General features: G+C 47.8%; 1 protein-coding gene across 1 annotated transcript; it reads right to left on the minus strand.

Annotated features, from left to right (window-relative positions):
• Positions 1-1,877: 1,877 nt before the first annotated feature.
• LOC128568570 (kininogen-1-like) lies at positions 1,878-10,832 on the minus strand (the record flags this gene model as incomplete). The annotated part of the gene is made up of 6 exons (XM_053566224.1): positions 10,779-10,832; positions 7,194-7,244; positions 7,039-7,097; positions 6,106-6,157; positions 5,262-5,441; positions 1,878-2,504 (listed from the first exon to the last, which is right to left on the minus strand). Coding segments are annotated over exons 1-6 (1,023 nt in total), but the record flags the coding sequence as incomplete, so codon positions are not given.
• Between the last annotated feature and the right edge of the window lie 8,052 nt (positions 10,833-18,884).

An 18,884-nucleotide genomic window follows, 5' to 3' on the forward strand; every position in this document is an offset into this window, starting at 1 on the left:
ATGTTCTTTATCTCTCTTTTTTTTTTTTTGGCCGGGGCTGGGTTTGAACCCACCACCTCCGGCATATGGGACCGGCACCCTACTCCTTGAGCCACAGGCGCCGCCACAATGTTCTTTTTCTTAAATCTCATATCAATGTGAAAATGGTATTTTTTGGCATTTGGGGAGAGGTTAGAGCTATGATGAACCTGGGAACAGGTTCTAGTGCATCATCTCTGGTTATGTGACCTGAGGTGACTTTCTTCTCCAACTCTAAGTTCTCTCATCTGTAAAATGGGAGTGATGGCGTGATTACTCAAAGAGATAACGGTGTAGATTATAAATTGAAACTGATGGAGCTGAGATGCCTGCCATTTGAAGGCGTGCAGTAAAATCTTGCTCTGTTTCTTCCTCTTCTTTATCTGAATATTAAAGAAAAATTACACCTTTAGCTGAGCACAGCAAAGCATGGCTGTCGGGGGTGCACCCTCACACCCAAGGTCGGGATGCAGTGAGGAAGCAAAGGAGTAAAACACCGAGAATGTCTGCAGTTGGGAAGACTTTAAGATTCCAAGTTGGAAAGACAAAATAAATCCATGTGAGAAACAATTTTAGAATAACCCAGAGCACTGCACAGTGAAATGAACGTGCTATTCCTCGGGGTCAGCTGGGGCCATCACTTCCGGATGGCCTCATCTGAAGCCCACAAAGGGTGGATGCCTCCAGCCCAGGCTTTCACTCTCAGGACTGACAAGTCACATCAAAATCATTATTTGTGGGTCTAGGCCTCCATCCTTCTCTGACTGTCTGGAACATAAACACTTCTTTAACAGCATCAGTTAACATTTAATGAGCACTTAGTATGTGAGAGGGCCTGTGCTAAGCTCTTGGTACTGATCTTTTTGCATTGCGACAACCCTAAGATGCAGGTCCTAGTATCGTCTCTAACATGTAGAGGGGGAACGTGAGATCGAGAGAGAAAGCATACCTGGTCAAGCTGACAAGAGCAGTGAGTGGCAACAGAGCTTTGAGCCAAGCAGCCAAGATCTCAGACCCTTCGCACAGCAAGCGTCTGATAAGGAGTTAATATCCAAAATATATAAGGAATGCGAACAACTCCACAGCAAGTACACAAATAACCTAGTTTAAAAAGTGGGCAAAGAACCCGAATAGACATTTCTTTTTTTTTTTTTTTGCTGAAAGACTTTTATTCTGGGACTTACAACACTTGACTTAAGGACAGCTTGTACACAAGGAAGGCCAGCTGGCATTGCACCCAAAGGCCAGCTTTGCCCAGGGAACATAAATTTTTCCTCTGTCGTTGTAACTTTGTAACTCCTGGCTACTTTCAGGGCAGCATCAGCCAGCAGGGAAGAGGTACACACAGACTTTGTGGCCTATCATGGGAACCTAAGTGTAATTTATCTGAAAAGACCCAGCCCATTGTCTGGAACCACTATTCCACTTCTGGGTGTCAATACCTGTTATCCCTCACAGGGATAAATGTCACAGTCTTGTGAGAAGGAAGCAATTCGTAGCTGAGTATCCATGTAGGCGTTATCTGTACATTCACCAATATCACCGTTCAAAAGGGACTTGCATTCTGGTGTTAAGAATAGAAACTTCTCGGGGCGGCGCCTGTGGCTCAGTGAGTAGGGCGCCGGCCCCATATACCGAGGGTGGCGGGTTCAAACCCAGCCCCGGCCAAACTGCAACAGAAAAATAGCCGGGTGTTGTGGCGGGCGCCTGTAGTCCCAGCTGCTCGGGAGGCAGAGGCAAGAGAATCGCGTAAGCCCAAGAGTTAGAGGTTGCTGTGAGCCGTGTGATGCCACGGCACTCTACCCGAGGGCGGTACAGTGAGACTCTGTCTCTACAAAAAAAAAAAAAAAAAAGAATAGAAACTTCTCTTTGGAGCAATTAGTTTGCGCAATTGAGTAGGTAACTTCAAAGTTCCATCCAGCTGCCACCTGTCTTTGGGCCCGTTTGACTTCACTAAGAACAAAGAGGTGGGAATTATTAGAGTTGTTATTGAAACGTTGAATGCTGTGTCTCAGGATGGGCTCCAAGTCGGGGCTGTCTGTTGATATGGGATGTACACAGCCCAGGCAGTCATACTGGGCTGTCACCACAGGGCCCTCGGCTGGAGTAATGTGGCAGGTCTGGGTAGCCACGGAGAACTTTTTATTCCCCCTCATCCCCACGGTCGCTGTACACTCTCCTGTAGCAGCTTCTGTAGGGTTCTTGTAGTCACAGTCCTGCCAGGTTTTGCCACTTGGAACAGGACAGTCGCCCTCCTTGATTTGGTACTTCATGGTATAAAGTGTGTCGGGATTAAGCACCTTCGTGCCCCTGGTTATGCGGTGCAATACACACTGGTCGCCACTTCTGTTTTGACGGTTGTATTTCTTCAGAACAGTATCCACAGCCTTAAATGCTTCTTCATCATTGCAGTCGGTTTCCTTAGAGACTGAGTCTTGGGTTAAACTTGCTGGCAGCCCATGTCTCTGCACCTCTTCAGAGTTTCCCTAATCAATGAATTTAACAACAGCTGTCGTGCCTGAGGAATAGAGAGCTTTAACTTCTGCTCGGTAAAACTTGTTGTCTTCCTAATAAAGTGCAAAACATTCATCTCCAGGTTTCCACATTATTGTCTACTGCATAAGAACAGATGATTCTAGTACTTTTTCTGGCTTAATTGGCCCAGATCTCCTTTTGGGACCACTATTATAAAATATTTTATTGTCATAGGGTAAAGCTGTGACAGGTCCTGCTCGTTTTCCTCTCGGTGGCATTTCTGTCTCTCCATTTGGAATACCAATGAAACTATTACTCAGAATAGGATTCTGGTAATCAGTACTTACATTAAAACGTTTTTCAATTTTTATACCACTGAAAGCTTCATTACTGATTGTTCCTGATTTCCTATCATAAAAATGGTCAGGATTAGCTGTTTGATTTTCTCTTTTTCCACATTTTTGATTATTATAATCTATGGATTCCTGAGGACGTGGATTTTCTTTTGCATCTGCATAGCAAGGACCTTTTCCTGATCTGCTTGGCATAGAGTTATCTCTTTTTTTTAAAAGCACCATCACTGTGCTGCCAAATAGACATTTCTGGAAGGAAGACCTGTTTTGTATAAATGGCCAACAGGTAGTGTGTATGAAAAAATGTTCCATACTAATTATCAGGGAAATGCAAATTAAAATTACAATGAGATACCATCTCACACCTGAAAAATTTATAAAACTAACTAACCAAAACCTCCAAGATAACCAATGTTGGAAAGGATGGAGAAAAGGGAACTTTTGTGCACTCTTGGTGGGAATGTAAATTAATGCAGTCATTATGAAAAACAGTATGGAGTTTCCTCAAAATATTAAAACTAGAACTACCCTATGATCCAGCCATGCTACTTTTGAGTGTATACCCAAAGGACACACAATCAGTACCTCAAAAAGATCTGCATGATGTTCATTGCAATATTATTCACAACAGTCAAGAGATGGAATCATGTAAGTGTCCATTGACAGATGAATGGGCAAAGAAAATATGGGGCATGAACACAATGGGACTGTATTTAAGTCTGTTCCTTACAAAAGAAGGAAATCTTGTTATTTGGAGCCATGCAGTCGAGCCCGGAGGCCCTGATGCTTAGTAAATAAGCCAGGCACAAAAAGACAAATATGTGAAGCCGGAAAAAAATTTGAGCTCTAGAAGCAGAGAGTTATGACCACAAGTTGCAATAAGGATCAGGAGGGCAGAAGTAGGTAATTGAAGAAGGTTCCACCCCCATATCTGCAGGAAACAGCCTCCCAGAGAAGCTCGACCTCTGTCACACACGCTGGGGCTAGCAGCTTTGGGGAAGCTCAGTCGCTAAGGCACAGCATGGCAGGGGGCAGGAAGGACACCCAGAGAGAAAACCTGAAAGCAGGGTGCGTAGGGCACAATGTCATCCTTGAGCCGTACCTGGGTCTGAGATCTGGGTCAGCCATTGCTAAGCTGGGTGACCAAGAAAGTCACCTTACTTCTCTGGCTTGTAAACTTCCTCCCTATAATATAAGGATAGTAATAGTTGCTACCCAATGGGATAGTGAGATAACGGTGAGAGATATTGCCCGTCGCAGTGTTCTCCCATAGATATACATGCTGGCTGTCATTGTTAGTAGTAGAAGTAAGGAGTGGTATTAATGTAAGTATCAATATTAGCATTTGCCAATTCATGGTGAAAATCAAGAGTGCTGGCTCAGCACCTGTAGCACAGTGGTGCCGGCCACATGCACCGAGGGTGGTGGATTCAAACATGGCCCACATCAGCTAAACAACAATGACAACTGCAACAAAAAAAATAGCCGGGCATTGTGGCGGCACCTGTAGTCCCAGCTACTTGGGAAGCTGAGGCAAGAGAATCGCTTAAGCCCAAGAGTTTGAGGTTGCTGTGAGCTGTGACGCTACGGCACTCTACCCAGGGTGACATAGTTACACTCTGTCTCAGAAAAAGAAAAAGAAAATCAGTGCTCACCCTTTTAGTAAAAAGGCTTGGAAGCCACCTGAGAATGGAAGGTGAGGAGAATGGTGTGTGTGTGTGTGTGTGTATGAGAGAGGGAGTCGCAGAATTGTGGGGTGGTTTTAAACATTGCTGAAGAATGCGGTGGGTGCTATAGAACAGGTCTGTGCCAGGTACCGTTTGAGGATGCAAGAGGGAATTATGACTCTGGCAAGGAGGAGAGAAAGCTTGCAGGGGCCGTGACTACTGGCATTGGCTCTTGGCAAGTGGGAAGGAGTCATCTAGGTAAAGAAGAGAGAAATGCCAAGACACAGGGGCTTGGCAGGACTTGGTGCATCCAAGAAACAAGCTCAGAGGTCCTGAGGCAGCAGCTCAGAGGAAGTGGCAGGACAGAAGTGGCTGCAGCCAGCGCCTGGCTTCCCCCCCAGACTCCCCGGACGCGCTGCCATGTCTGGCCCCACCCTCTGCCCTTCTAGCCACATCACATGGGCAGCAGCTCTGTGTCCAAACATCCACGTTATCCTGGCTGTGTGTCACCCCAAAACCTTGAAGGGGAAGTACCCAAGAGTAGGGAGCAGGGAAGGCCCCCCCAAAGCCAGGCAAGGGCTCGGGGCAGACAGTGGAGACAACACTGCTCTTTGTGACACCAGACCTGGGAGGGCTGATGCAGTCTATGCTACAAGGCCTACCCAGGGTGACTTCCATGTGTCTGCAGTGTCACCATGGCAACGGGCCACAGAAATCAAGGGTGGAGATAGTTCTTGGCAAGGCATGCTAGGGTCTGGTCGATCTCATAATTGCCCTTGGAGGTCTCCCTGGGTGTGCTGTCCGTCACAGTCAGAGATGTCCACAGGGCCCCTATCGGCATGGCCCGCCTCTGACTTGTTTTCTCAAAAGTGCGGCTGGATTTGCTCAGTGCCATCTGCACAATCTCACTGGCCACCCCACCCGCCATCTGTTTACAGGCTGTCAGACAGCTGGCTGGAGCAAGGGGGACACTGTGTGACTATAGAACACACAATGTCAACTGCCTCGCCCCGGGGCCTTTACTTCACTCACTCACTCTGGGATCCCAGTTGAGCAGATGGAGTTTAGCAGATGGACCTCAGGTTAGCCCCCACTGTGGGCTCGGCCTGAAGTAACAGTCTGAGGAATGATAGCAGTCACAGGGACCCACTGAAGGTCCACTAAGGGCCAGGGCCTATGCACATATCTTATTTAATCCATGCAGCGATTCTACAAGATGGAGCTGTTTAGTCTGCTCTGAGAGATGTGGAAGCCAAGGCTCAGGGAAGTGATGATGTCAGTTGCCCAAGGGTTACAGCAGAGTGACAGAGCTGGGATTTAAGCCCCCACCCCACCCCACCCCCATCTGAATGCAGAAGTATGGGACGCAAAACTCCTCCCCCTGTATTCAGGACCCTTTAGGGACACACACTGACCGTCCGGTGTGTACTGTACTGGCCTCAGCCCTGTCCTGACCTCGTGCCCACAGCACAGCTACAATGGCCCGCTGGCCATACCCCAGACACCGTCTACCCTCCACCTTCCAGCCCCCATGCCATTGTAGCCACAGTTTCCCCACCCAGCCCTGTGAGCATCTCACACAAGGACCCCACCTGGTCCCTGCAGTCAGTGAACATGACCTCCATGGCTTTCCAGGGGCCGGGGCTGCAGAGTGGAGGATGGCACTTTTTATTCTAAAGATACCTGCTTGTTATAAAGATTCCCAGAGTACAAAAGTGTAGAAGGTCAAGCTCTCCTTTCCTCCTCTCGTCTCCTCCACCACCAAATTCCAGTCTTCAGAGGAAGCTGCTGTGGGTGGGTGGTTGGCTGTGTGTCTGCAGATGTTTTCACGAATGTGAACAGACGTATGTGTGGTGTACACATACCACACTGCCATGGCCTCTCCCTGTTTGCCTCCCCTCCCCGGGCTGTGCAACTATTCCCCACCTCTTCCCGCCCTGCTCTGTGTCTGGGCGGCCACCCCTTGTAGAGGCAGCACCCTGTCCCCAAGGAGGGAGACAGGGCAGGAGGAGCAAGCAGCCGGAGTCTGTACTCTGCCTCCCTTCTCTTGCTTCTTCCAAACCTCCCTGTGCTTTCCCAGCATGGCCAGAATCCCCGAGGCCACAGGCCCTGCCAAGCCCTCCTTCTTGTCCCTTCCTCTGTCCCGTAAGGCTGAAGTGTGGCCATGGCTAACCGCGGTGGCTGTTCCCGCTCTTCCTTGGACACTTCACGGGTTCCTTTCCCCTGGCCCCTTCACACCATTCCATACCTTTCTTCCCTTTTGGGCAGGAACTGTGCTGTTGGAACCCTGGGCCAGGCGTCCCTTCTGCCATGTCTCTGTCCCTCAGCACTGTTGCGAGCATCTTGCCTTGCTGGTACCTATAGATTTGGTCACAGAGTGTACCTGGTGCTTGTGTCTGGGGAGTCATAATCTGGAGTTTGAGACTGAAAAGAAACAGTGACCAGGTAAAAGAGAAGACCATGTTGGCCAGCAGTGGCAAGGGCTGTGGAGGAGCATGTGAGTGGCGGTAGTGACAGAGACTAACAGGGTGACCTCTGGAAACAGAGCGGGGGAGTAATGGTCCTCGTAGAGGTTGACTGGTCTCTGGGGGCACAGAGAGCTGTTGCCAGTTTCACCTGCGGTCCACTCTGGGACGCTTGGTCTTGCCCCCCACTTCACAGCAGACGTTCTCCTACCTACTCCTCCGTGCTTCTGTCTCGAGTATCTGGGAAGGAGGTTCCGGATGCGGAACTGCGGGGACAAGGTATGGGCGGATTTAAAGTCTGCTGGAGTCAGTGTGTGATGCTGAAGGAGTGTCTGTCCCCAGAGAGGCCCACGTGAGAAGCAGCCATCGCCCGCTTGCCCTTAGAAAGAGCCAGAGGAAGCCTTGTCCAGGAGCGAGGGCTTGGCGGGCACTAAACTAAGTCCACCCGGCTTTCCCGGAACAGAAGCCTTCACACAGACTTTCTTTCTTGTTTAAAATGGCAATAACGCAACCTGCCCACCATCACCTCCCTGGCCTGCCACAGCCGTCTTTCTTCCTCGGAACCTTTGAGTTGGTATAAGAATGTTGCAACCAAATACCAAAGAGATTTTTTTGTTTCTAGTGACATCCAAGAGAAAAGCCTGGAAGTAATTACTACTTCAACTTTCCCGGTGATTCAGTCTGAGCGAGCAAAGGTTTAAAGAGCACCTGCTCCGTGCTCAGTTCATGCTGATACTGGGAAAACGTGAATGGACCCTGTGCTGCCCCCACCCCCAAGGAGCTCCCGGTCTAGGGTAGCACAGGGCAGTGCGGAAGTTAACAGTGCTTTCCCAAACTGTCAGGGGACCTGTCTTGGCAGAAACACAGGCCCCTGGGCCCCACGAAGCTTTCTGTTCAGCAGGTCTGTAGGAGGATCTGGGACTCTGGAGTATTCAGGGCCCCTTAGATGACTCTGACATCAGGGCACATTGTGAGCGGTGGCTATAACAAATGTCTCCAGCAGCACAGAACACCCTGTGCAGTGTGGGGTGGCAAACCTGCTCCGCCCAAGGGCTGAACCTGGTATTTTGTGTGGTCCCAGTTTGGGCTTGCGCATTAAAAAAATTAAGTCGGGCCAGGTGTGGTGGCTCACGCCTGTAATCCTAGCACTCTGAGAGGCTGAAGCAGGTGGATTGCTGAGCCTAGGAGTGTGAGGTTGCCGTGAGCAATGATGAAGTCATGGCACTCTATCCGGGGTGATGGAGTGAGACTCTGTCTCGAAAAAAAAAAAATAAAATAAAATAACAATAATAATAATAATAATAAGTCGTCTTTTTCCAGCTTCTGAAAATCAAAAGATCTCTTATTCAAATCCAGATTTCATTTCATTAAAACCCCTGATAATTAGCTCCAACACTTGGCTTTTCGGGTGGGGGACGTACAGTCTCGCGGCCCCGGCGTCCCTCCGTGCCTCTCTTTTCACAATGTCACTTGTCCTGTTGTCAGCGTGTTGATGCCGCTTTTTCTCGTAGTAGAACTCCAGGAAAAATGAAATACTTCTTGTCCTCTTATCTATCCCAAAAGTTGCTACATGAAACACAGGCAAACAAGTCTGTGTTTCTTTTCCAATAAGAGAGAGCACTTGTCTTTTTGATAGGCACATCAGATGCGTCAAAAGAACATGAGCCTGGCTGGCTTCTCTCGGTCATGTTCATGTGCCCTGCTGACCCTCAGGCGCCAGCACCAGGAGCGCGAGGCAGGGAATGGAGGAAGGGCAAGAGCCTAGATGTTCCTCCAGCTCCTCGGGCCCTTCACTCACCATGTCACCTTGGACACAGTGTTTAGTTTCTTTTGGCTGCTCTGCAAAACAATGGCCTCTCCACGGAGGGAAACCTTCTCCCTCCAATGGCAGGTTGGAGGGTAGATGAGTTGGTGGTAGGTGGGCAAAGGCCAGAAGTGCTGCTAAACCCACTACTATGTGCAGGATGCCTCACAACAAGGAACCATCCTGCCCCAACTGTCAGAATGCTGAGGTTGAAAAACCCTGCTCTGAAATGAGGGGGCCTATACCTTCTAGCTGTGACAGTCTGTGGTGTTGCCCTAGGAGAGTGACCCCCCCCACACACACACATACACAGATGACTTTCCATTTTAGGGGCTGACAAAGCCTCAGGCCCGGGCAGAATGTTAAGGCAGACAGAGGGTGTTCGCCCCAGGGGCAGTGAGCAGAGGCAGGGAGGAGGCACGTGCTGGGCAGTAATGGCCAGGAAGGGTAGGTGATCCGATTTACCTTTGGGTCAGGGGCTGTGCACCCCTGGACTACTTGGGGCAGTGTTGTCCATGCACAGAGTACAATGGAAGTCCTTATGGCTGTTGACAGATACTCCAGTTCTCTGTTCTGTGGGGACATAGTAGGCTTGCATGTCCTGCTCAGGTAAAGTCAGGGTTGACCATGTGACCCCCCAACAGGTACAGCATCTACTGCTGGGTGGAACCACTAAATGCCAGTGCATGCTTTGGGACACTCTCTCCTTTCCTTGACACAGTTGCCCTTGGCATTCAAGATGGTGGTTGCTTAGCCAGCCTGGGATCCTGAGCAACAGTAAAGAGCTGGGACCTCGTTGAGCCACAGTGGAAGTGAGCAAGAAATAATCTTTGGGTTTTAAGCTTTTGAGATTTGAGGTTTTGTTACTGCAACAGAACCTGGCTATTGTAGCTAATTTAGGTAAAAGTCACTGATGTTACCTGAGATGACTTAAATGATACACAGAGACTACATCCCTTTAAGAAAACACCCTTCCTCTTACCTGGATTACACCGTGGTGGAAGTCTCAGTGTGGCACTAGATTACCTTTAACACCTGCCTGATACATCCTATGCTCCCTTTTTGACAAAGAGAGAGTGGGCACAGGTTCAAGTTTCTGTATTTAGCTAAAATTTCATAGGTAGTTTTAAAATTGAATTTAATTGTAGGGTTGCCGTCTATTTATGGCAAGGAATTACAGTTTTCCATTTATGGTAATGCTATAAAATTTTAAACAATTATACATAAACAGAGTCATTTTGAAGACTTATACAAAGCCAATAAAACACAAGTGGCATATGCTTCCAGCAAAAGTTATAAATATGGTTTACAAATGTCTAAAGTCATGGTATATGACAATGACTCTGGCAGAAGTGAAAAGGTTCTGTTAAGGTGAAAGCTGTAACAACAGGAACGACAACACAGCATCGTTAATATTTCCAACAGTAATATAGAAGCAGCTGTTCCACAATATAATTCAGAGGCATAATACAACCCTTTGTCCTCTACACCAGTGGCTCCCAAACTTCTTGGCACCAGGCATTGGTTTTATGGAAGACAATTTTCCACAGACCAGGGTGGCAGTGGCTTCGTGATGATTAGAGTGCATTCCATTTATTGTACATTTTATTTCTACTACCATTGCACTGTAATACATAACGAAATAATTACACAAATCACTATAATGCAGACTCAGTGGGAGCCCTGAGCTTGTTTTCCTGCAACTAGACGGGCACATCTGGGGTGATGGGAGACAATGACACCCATCACCTTGTGACCTTGACTCTCCTGAGTGTGTTGCTTATGTTTTCAGCTCCACTCAGCTCAATCAGGCATTAGATTTTCATCAGGATCTCAACTTAGATCCCTCACATACACAGTTTGCCATAACGAGCGTGCTCCTGTGAGAATCTAATTCTACCACTTATGGACAGGAGGCGGTGTGCAGGCCGTGATTCGAGTGATGGGGAGTGGCTATACATACGGATGAAGCTTGGCTCACTTGCCCACTGCTCACCGTCTGCTGCACGGCCCAGTTCCTAATAGGCCCCTCAGACCAGTACTGGTCCATGGCCCAGAGGTTGGGAACTGCAGCTCTACAGTAGGTGCCCAACCGATATTTGTCAAATGAATAATTAGGTAGTAGGATTTGGCAAAATGAAATGCTGTCTTAGGTTGGGTGCATGGCAATCTTGGAAAGATATTAGCTCTGCTAAGCATGTCAAAAAGCTTCTCGGAGCACCTCAGGGAGAGCAGGCAGGGCTGCACACAGAGACTGAGAAAAGTGGGGAGCCCCCAGTGTGGGGACTGGGAACAGGAAGAGGAGCCACAGGTGCTGGGGCTACTGGCCAGGCAGAAAGCAGGGAAATCCCAGGTGGGGATGTATGTGTGCATGCGGAGGGTGATTGGAAACAGACATTTCTCTAATATGTGTTTTCAAGCTGTTTGCATGAGGTATGCAATGCAAATCCCCACCCTCACCCCAAATGGTTGAGTTTCACACCTCCATTTGCATAGCCCAGCTCAGACACAGCAAGGGAGAAGGGGAGATAGCAGAAATCTTAGGAAAAAAAAAAAGAAAAGAAAGAAAGAAAGAAATCTCGAGGAGGCTCGGGCTAACCGGGGCTGTGGGAAAAAGGTCATACTCCGGTGATCGCAGGAACTGGTGAGTTTGGGGCTGCCTTCTGGGTTACACATAGGAGAGTGAAGGAAAGAATGGATGGTGACTAATGCCCAGAAGGGTGTGACATCTAGGGCCAAGTCTGTCGGTGTCCAGACAGGAATGGTGGGTAGCAGACCTTGTTTTCCACGGATGGCTATATCAAGATATTCCTCACACGTTTTCCTACATGACTTTGACTCTCCTTCATGGAGAAGTGACATCTGTGTCCCCTCCCTTTATACATATGTAGGCTTCTGATGGCTTTGACCAGCAGAATATGGCAAGTAATCCCATATAGCAACCAAAGGGCCATGTGGCTTCCTCCTTGTTTTCTGGGACACTCAAACTTTGAGCCCTGGGCTGCCATGTAAAGGTCACAGCTGCTCTGAAGCTGCCAGGCTGTGAGAAAGCCAAGCCATACAGAGCGGCCATGCCCAGGTGCCCTGGTCTGCAGGCTTAGTCTTCAGGTTATTCTGGTGCAGACCTCTAGATGATTCCATTCTCCAGCTATCAAGTCACCTCTGGGCTTCAAGTGTTTCCAGGTGAGCTCCTGGCTATCCAGGAGCTCTGCCGTGCCCTGTCTGAGTTCCTAACACGGGAACTCAGGAGCATGATAAATAGCTGCTTGAAGTTGCTCCTGGTTGCATCACTGTGTTATGCAGCAGTCGGGGTCTGAAGTGCAGAAACTGAAGGCTCCTCATCTCAGAATCCTCAGGCCACAAGCAGTGGCCCTGAACCCAAGCAGGGGCTAGACAAGAACAGCTGAGAGAACGAGGGAGGGAATAAAGGCACAAGTCAGCATGCACCTTTACCTCTGCTCGCATGCAGGTTTGGTTCCATCAGGGACACAGGAACAGAGAGGGTACCCAGGATGTTGCAGTGCTGGCTGCCCCAGGACTAAGAGACTCTGACATTCTTTCCTCTCTGACAAACTGGCTTCTCTGGTCTGACTGGCAAATTTGGTAAGAATAAGAAGATTGTAGCTGATGCAAGTGCCTAAAGGTAAAGGACATGCAGAAAGGAAATAGGCGGCGGGGGATTTTACCATTCATCAAGTTCTGTCCTGCATAGCAGGTCCTCATCTGCCAAAATAAAGCCCGTGCAGCTGCATTGGTTAGAGACGGGCCGCTAACCAAAGTGCATCAACAAGGCTGTCCACTCACATTCCCCTCTGATGCATTACTACCCCAATCTCCACACACCCCAAGCTGCAGAGGTTGGGGAAGAAAGGAAGTTGTTCCTGGTGAATCCATCTTCCGTTAAGTCCCAATCCTAGATGGAGGAGTGTGTTAGCCCGGATGGTTTTTCCAAAGCTGTCCAATGCCATTTTCCTTTGATTTGCTCCAAAGCTGCTATGTAATTGCTGTTAAAAATTCTATCTGTGAAGGAGGATTGATGAGGAGCCAGGAGTTTGCCTGCCTGGGCAGCACTGGAGGGCAACGTCGTCCCAGCTAAGGTAGCTGTCTCCTGGCTGAGAAGGAATCACATTGCATTCCGGAGGCAGGACGCCAACTGCTTTCAACAGGGGGCCACACCTGTGTTTTAATAACAAAATTGTGCATCCTGGGGTCTTGCTGCTCTTGGAGGTTTCTCTGACATTTGACCCAAGAGGAATTGGGAACACTTGCTGACTACAGCCTCACAGAAATAACTGAACAAGGCTAAATTGTACTGCAGGAAAAGGATCTCTCTGAGAAATCCACATCGTAAATCAACCATGGCAGAGCTTTGTCAACGAGGCCTTGGAAAGTGGGAGTCTAGTTCAGCTACTCCCTTTTACTGGAAAGAGATTCAGTAAGTTTTGAGTTTCCCAGGGCAGAGAAATATGCAGCTAATTCATTCCTCATAACCTGAAACTTCAATGCTAAAATACATTTCATGCTGACTTATCAAAGTGTGTGAGCTGGTGTCAACTAAGGGCCAGTTGTGACACTGCAGCATAGCTCTATTAGATGCTATAGGAGGTGTGACAATTAAGTTCAGGAACTTAATTAGAAGAGTGCTACATACCTTGCAGCTGAATATCACTACAGTCACCTTCAAAATACTCCCCTTGGGAAGCTATGCATGGATGCCAGCATCTAGTCTACCCTTCAAAGCAATTTGGAACTCTTTTTCTGGAATGTCTTTGGAGTTATATTACCCTTGATGTCTTGAATGTCATCAAAATGTCTTCTTTTCAATACTTCCTTTACTTTCAGGTAAAGAAAAAAGTCACCGGGGGTCAGACCAGGTGTGTAGGGTGGGTTTTCCAATTTAGTTATTTTGTTTACTGGCTAAAAGCTCCCTCACAGACAGTGCCGTGTGAGCTGGTGAATTGTCGTGATTCAAGAGCCATGAGTTATTGGCCAAGGTTTTCAGTTAAGATTTTCCTCTTTCTCTATTGATGTTTACTTGTTTTGTTATGCTTCTCACAGTCTGCCAATGATGTTGGTGCACAATTTGATGAATTTTTGCAGTGTTTCCATAATTTCTGCTCATTACTGGCTGCTCTGATCTCTCTTCACCAGTGACGCTTTCCCTCCCTGCAGAAAAACATTTACTCCATCTGTACATTGCTGTTTTATTCATGGCATTATTCCCATAAACTTGGACTAAAAGGTGCCTGATTTCACTTCCACTATTGTTTGTTTGTTCGTTGCTCTATTTTAAGCTCGGACATCCTTGTGATGGCATATAAAAACGTGCAGCAATAATAATGAACACCACTCAGCAAGACCCCACCACATGTGTCCACTGAAACACAACCGTGAGACACCCATTATAAAATCTTACCAAATTGTTTGGAAAGTGCTGCCAATGTAAGCATGTGGTGGCAAATTCATGAACTTAATTGTCAGACCTCATATAGGTCCAGACAAAAAGCATCATAAAGTCAGTAGATTTAAAAAAGGGAATTTTAAAAATATCATATAAATACAAACATTTGTTATTGTGACTTGTTTAACAGGGAGGAACTGGAACTTGGAAATTATTCAATTGTGTGTACGAAAATGGAGAAAATTGTCTTACAGAAATTTCTCTAGAAAAAAAATTGTGTGTGGAGGAAATGAATTAATGAATAAATCCTCTTGGTTGTGGAGTCAGACGCTGAAGGCCACCTCCAGCCTCTAGGTGCCAACTGAGGCAGGGTGGATCCTGTTAGCTGGTCAGAGTTGACCTGAATGAGGTAGACAAGTTTGGGGGCAAAGCTGCACTGCTTGACCTGGTAGGAAGGAGATGGGACGCTTCTGGGAGAGTTTGGAAGAGAAAAATTACCAGGGGAAGCATGAGAGAAAGGAAACTGGGGGAAAAGGCATGTCTAACAGGGAATGGAGAAATTGTGTTCTGTGGGGTACAGAGTAACATCTCTCCTGCGTTTCTCTCACAGAAAAATCTGATTGGATTTCTCTGTGGAAAATGTGTAGAGGTGAAAAACTGGGTTGATCTGGGTTCTAAATAGAATATTAGAGTTGAAAGGAATTTTAAGATGCTACCAAGCCACCCATCCTCAAAGTAGGAACCCCTTCCCAGACCCCCCGCCCCCATGGTGTGAGCCATCTTGTTCAAATATGTCCAGAATGGTGAACTCAATTTTCTGTAGTACACAGAAGTTCCAGTGAGGAACTTCAGTATTTGGTTTTCTTGTTTGATTCTGAAGAATTATAAATAATGAAGCGGGTATACTTCACGGTAGGGAGGGGAGGATATAACAGTAAAGTCACAATAGCTCCTGGGTAGGGTGTTCTGTGAGGTGTCAGGTCCTTAATTATATTATCTCTTTAGGTTCTCATGGGAAGGCCATTCCTTCTGCTTTGGAGATAAAGAAATGAAGGTCTTGCAAGCCTAGCTGAGTTCATGCAGGAGGGGAAGGAGCCAGGATTTGAACTCAAGCCTCTCTGAGGTTTTCAGCCCATCCCTGTTTCTTCACTGTTGGCAGTACTAGGGAATCGCCTCTGCCAACATTTGTGAGAAAACACTTGTTCTCCAGAGTGACAGGCTCCATATCATGTCCAACTGTGGTCTCTGCACCTTAAGAGGAACAGAGAGAACGTCCAAAGTGCTCAGCTCATTTGCAAAGGAAACTTAGAGAATAAATAATTTCTGAGAAGAGTTTAAAAGAACTGGGATGATTTCACTTGGAGAAGACTGATTATATAATGAGTCTTCAGGTTCATGAAAGATTTTTCGAGATGGTGGCCTCCAGCTGTTCTTTATCTCCACTCTGGACTGGAGAGGGGAAACTGGATAAAGCAGGAGCCTCGGTGTCTATATGGAAGAATTTTGTGACCCTAGAATCAGTCAATGCGGTGGGGGGAGGGGGGAAGAGAGAGAAAGCAGGCCTTCCTTCTGAGGACACCAAATGGAGGCCAGAGTCATCTTGGTGTGTGTGGGCTTTTTAGAAGCCAAAATCTGTATGTGTTACTAACGGGCTCACTGGGTATGCCCCTCAGATTTTGTCTCTGACAGAAGCATTCAGAGTTGAAGAGGAATGCCATGGGATTCCCTAAGGATCTTTTTGGGCGGTGCCTCCACTGTAGCCCAGTACTCCTTAATAATGACTGACTCCACCAAGCACCAAAGCATTATGCATTAGTAAATGGCAATATTCTGCGTCACTGCCTCGCCCCTGTCTAGGGAACACTGGGCAAATTCTATAACTTCTGTGGAGCTCAAGTTGCCTGGTCTGAAAAACTAGAGCTAAGGGTACTCCTTGGATCCTGGGGAGGAGGCAGTGAAATCAGAGGAGTTGGGCACCTAGTTGGCACTCAATAAATGATTGCTCCTTGTCTTCACCACTCACGTCTCTAAAATTTAAGTATGGTCTAAATAAGTTACATTTTCCCAGCAGTATTGTTACTTGATTTTAAGCCCTTAAGATCTACAAGATTACTTGTCAGACCTAGTCAAACTTACAATTTTAGTAGGGAGGGATTTGGTGATGGAGTTCATGTTCACCCTCTCCACACCCCTCATTATAAGTCAGACCTTGGACCTCTCTGCTCTCAGCCCAGATAATAGACCAGAGGGTTCTCTTGGCAACTTGCTGTCCTTCCACTGACGTCGTCTGGTCCTGTCTGGGTCTCTAGCGCTTAGATACAGATCCCAAGGAGACTCTGCATTTTCTTAGTTAAGGCTTGATTCCAACCACAGGCCCTGCACCAGTTTTCCTGTTATGGCCTTAGACGAGCCTCAGTTGCCTCATCTGTAAAGTGGGAATGAACATCTTACAGCCCTGTCCCATGGATGGAATCGGAGTTTGCAAAACCTGGCATGAGTCTTCATGCGCCTTTGCCAACTACATGCTGGAGATAAGGTAATGTTTCTTACGGCTCTAGGCCCTAGCTGAGCAAGGTGTGAGTGCTTCGCAAGTCCCCCAGACTCTGGGGATTCATCAACCTGAACTGGCTTACAGAAACCCTTTTTTCACTCCCCAGGTTCCTTCTATGCTCCCTCATGAGGGACTGCCCCCTTTCTGGCAGAAGCTTGGGGAAGACAGCTTCTACAACCTTCTCTTGTTGCCTTAGTTTCCCTAGAGCAGCTAATCTGATTGCTCAATGCTGACCTGGGGGCGAGTCACTGCCTTGATTTCCGGGGCCGCCTGTGGCTCCACTGCAGCGGGTGGTGTTTCCCTGTTCTCGGGTATGATCCGGGCTGTAGAAGTTTCCTTCAGAAACTCACAACCCCTAACACAGTCTTTCAGGAGGCCAGCCTGGCGGGAGGAGCGGTGACTAGATGCTTCCTTAGCCATGTGAACCAGCGTTTCTCAACGTCTGCACTATTGGGATTTGGGGTGGGTTAATACCTTGTACAGGTTCAGCCCCATCTCTCTCCTGTGTCCACTAGATGCACCTAGCACCCCCCACCACAGTTCTGAGAACCAGAAATGTCTTCCAGACGTTGTCTAACGTCTCTGAGGGCAGGCCCAGGGCGGGTGGTGAGAGTCACTGAATTTGGCTGTGACTTGGACACATGTCTAGGTAGTGAGTCTCCTGTTCATGTCTGTATTAGAACTCAAAAGAGGGAGACAGGAATGTTACTTCCACCAACGCTTGACCTCTTCAACTGTGTCACTGGGTGGCTAAGGGAGAGGCCTTCCTCTTTAGTTTCTTAATGGCAAAGAGAGAAACAGAGAAGGCAGAGAGAGAGAGAAAAGGAGCCAGGCAGAGAGAGAAACTAAGGCAGGCGCCAGCAGCTGATGACTTCCATGAAAATCCCAAGGGCACTGGGTGTGCAGGAGCAGAGGGAAGAGGCAGGGAGGGGCTGCCAGGGCTGGCAGCTAAATATTAGTGACCATCTCTGCAGCAGCTGCTGGGGCGACCCATGCGCAGGGAAGGACACATAGCCCCTGATGCAGAAACCACATTTTTTTAATCCTTCTGTCTCCCTTCCCCGCCAGTCGCTGCAAACTGCCCTGGTGCGTCCTGCCCTGCTCAGACCCTCTGCCCTGGGTCATCCACCGCCGCCCACCGGCGTCATCGGCTCCAGGCACACATCACCGGTGCTGGAATCCAGGCGCTTGGAGACCAGGGAGCAAAGGAAACGCAACTCCCCCCACATTGCACCATCGAAAATAATCACTGCCTTTGCAGAGGCCGACTTCGCCCGGTGCCAAGGCAAGAACTGTCTCGCCACCTTTCAGTTCTTGTTAAAAAGCAGAAGGCATGTCGGGGCTGGGCTGGGCCATGGGACAGAGAGGGCTTTCTTTACAGGGCTGGATGAAACTCAGTTTTAATGAAAGCTCCTATTAGCCCCAGCTGGCGTCCCATTTTCCCGAGCTGGAATAAAAAATTGCCTCAGTCATCCTTTCCCAGGCTAATTTCAAAAGCATAATTACCATCATCATAATTGATTACTATTTATTTTGTTCATTAATAGTCATGCACTCCCTTGTTACATGTAGACTAAATGATCCAAGAATATTGAGGACACGTGGCAGCTGTATTTGTTTTCCTTCATTCCACACACCTCACTGCCCCCATCCCCTTCAGGGTAACCCTTGATTTCTTGACACCCAAAGGATCTCTTTCTGGTTTTAATGTTCAAACTCCTGAGCGTGGAGACTGATGGAAGTTGGGGTGAAAGGCTGGGTGTTCAAAAAAGATATAGAGGCTAGTGAGGTTAAAGGGCAAGAGGGCTAGCTACACCCTCTAAACTTGGGGCGGAGGAAGAAAGAGGGGGCATGAAAGATAATTAACAATAATCAAATTGTTTCTTCTCTCTACCTTGAAGGAGGGCAGTTCCCAAGCATCAGCAGGCAGTGAATTTGGTAACAGAATGGGGGTGTCATGACTTGATGACAGACAGATTGGGAGAGACCAGCATGTGATAGCCCAAAGATCATGATGTCCCCCACAAATGTTCAAAATATGAACGTAGCTCCCACATTGCCAAAATTCTTAAGACCCCATCAGATGAAAGTCCTCGTGGACCTTAAGCTTAATTCTCGACTTTGGAGCAATTTTACTAGCCACCTTTTAT

This window comes from Nycticebus coucang, chromosome 17 (genome assembly GCF_027406575.1).
Source record: "Nycticebus coucang isolate mNycCou1 chromosome 17, mNycCou1.pri, whole genome shotgun sequence".
NCBI classification, from domain to species: domain Eukaryota; kingdom Metazoa; phylum Chordata; class Mammalia; order Primates; family Lorisidae; genus Nycticebus; species Nycticebus coucang.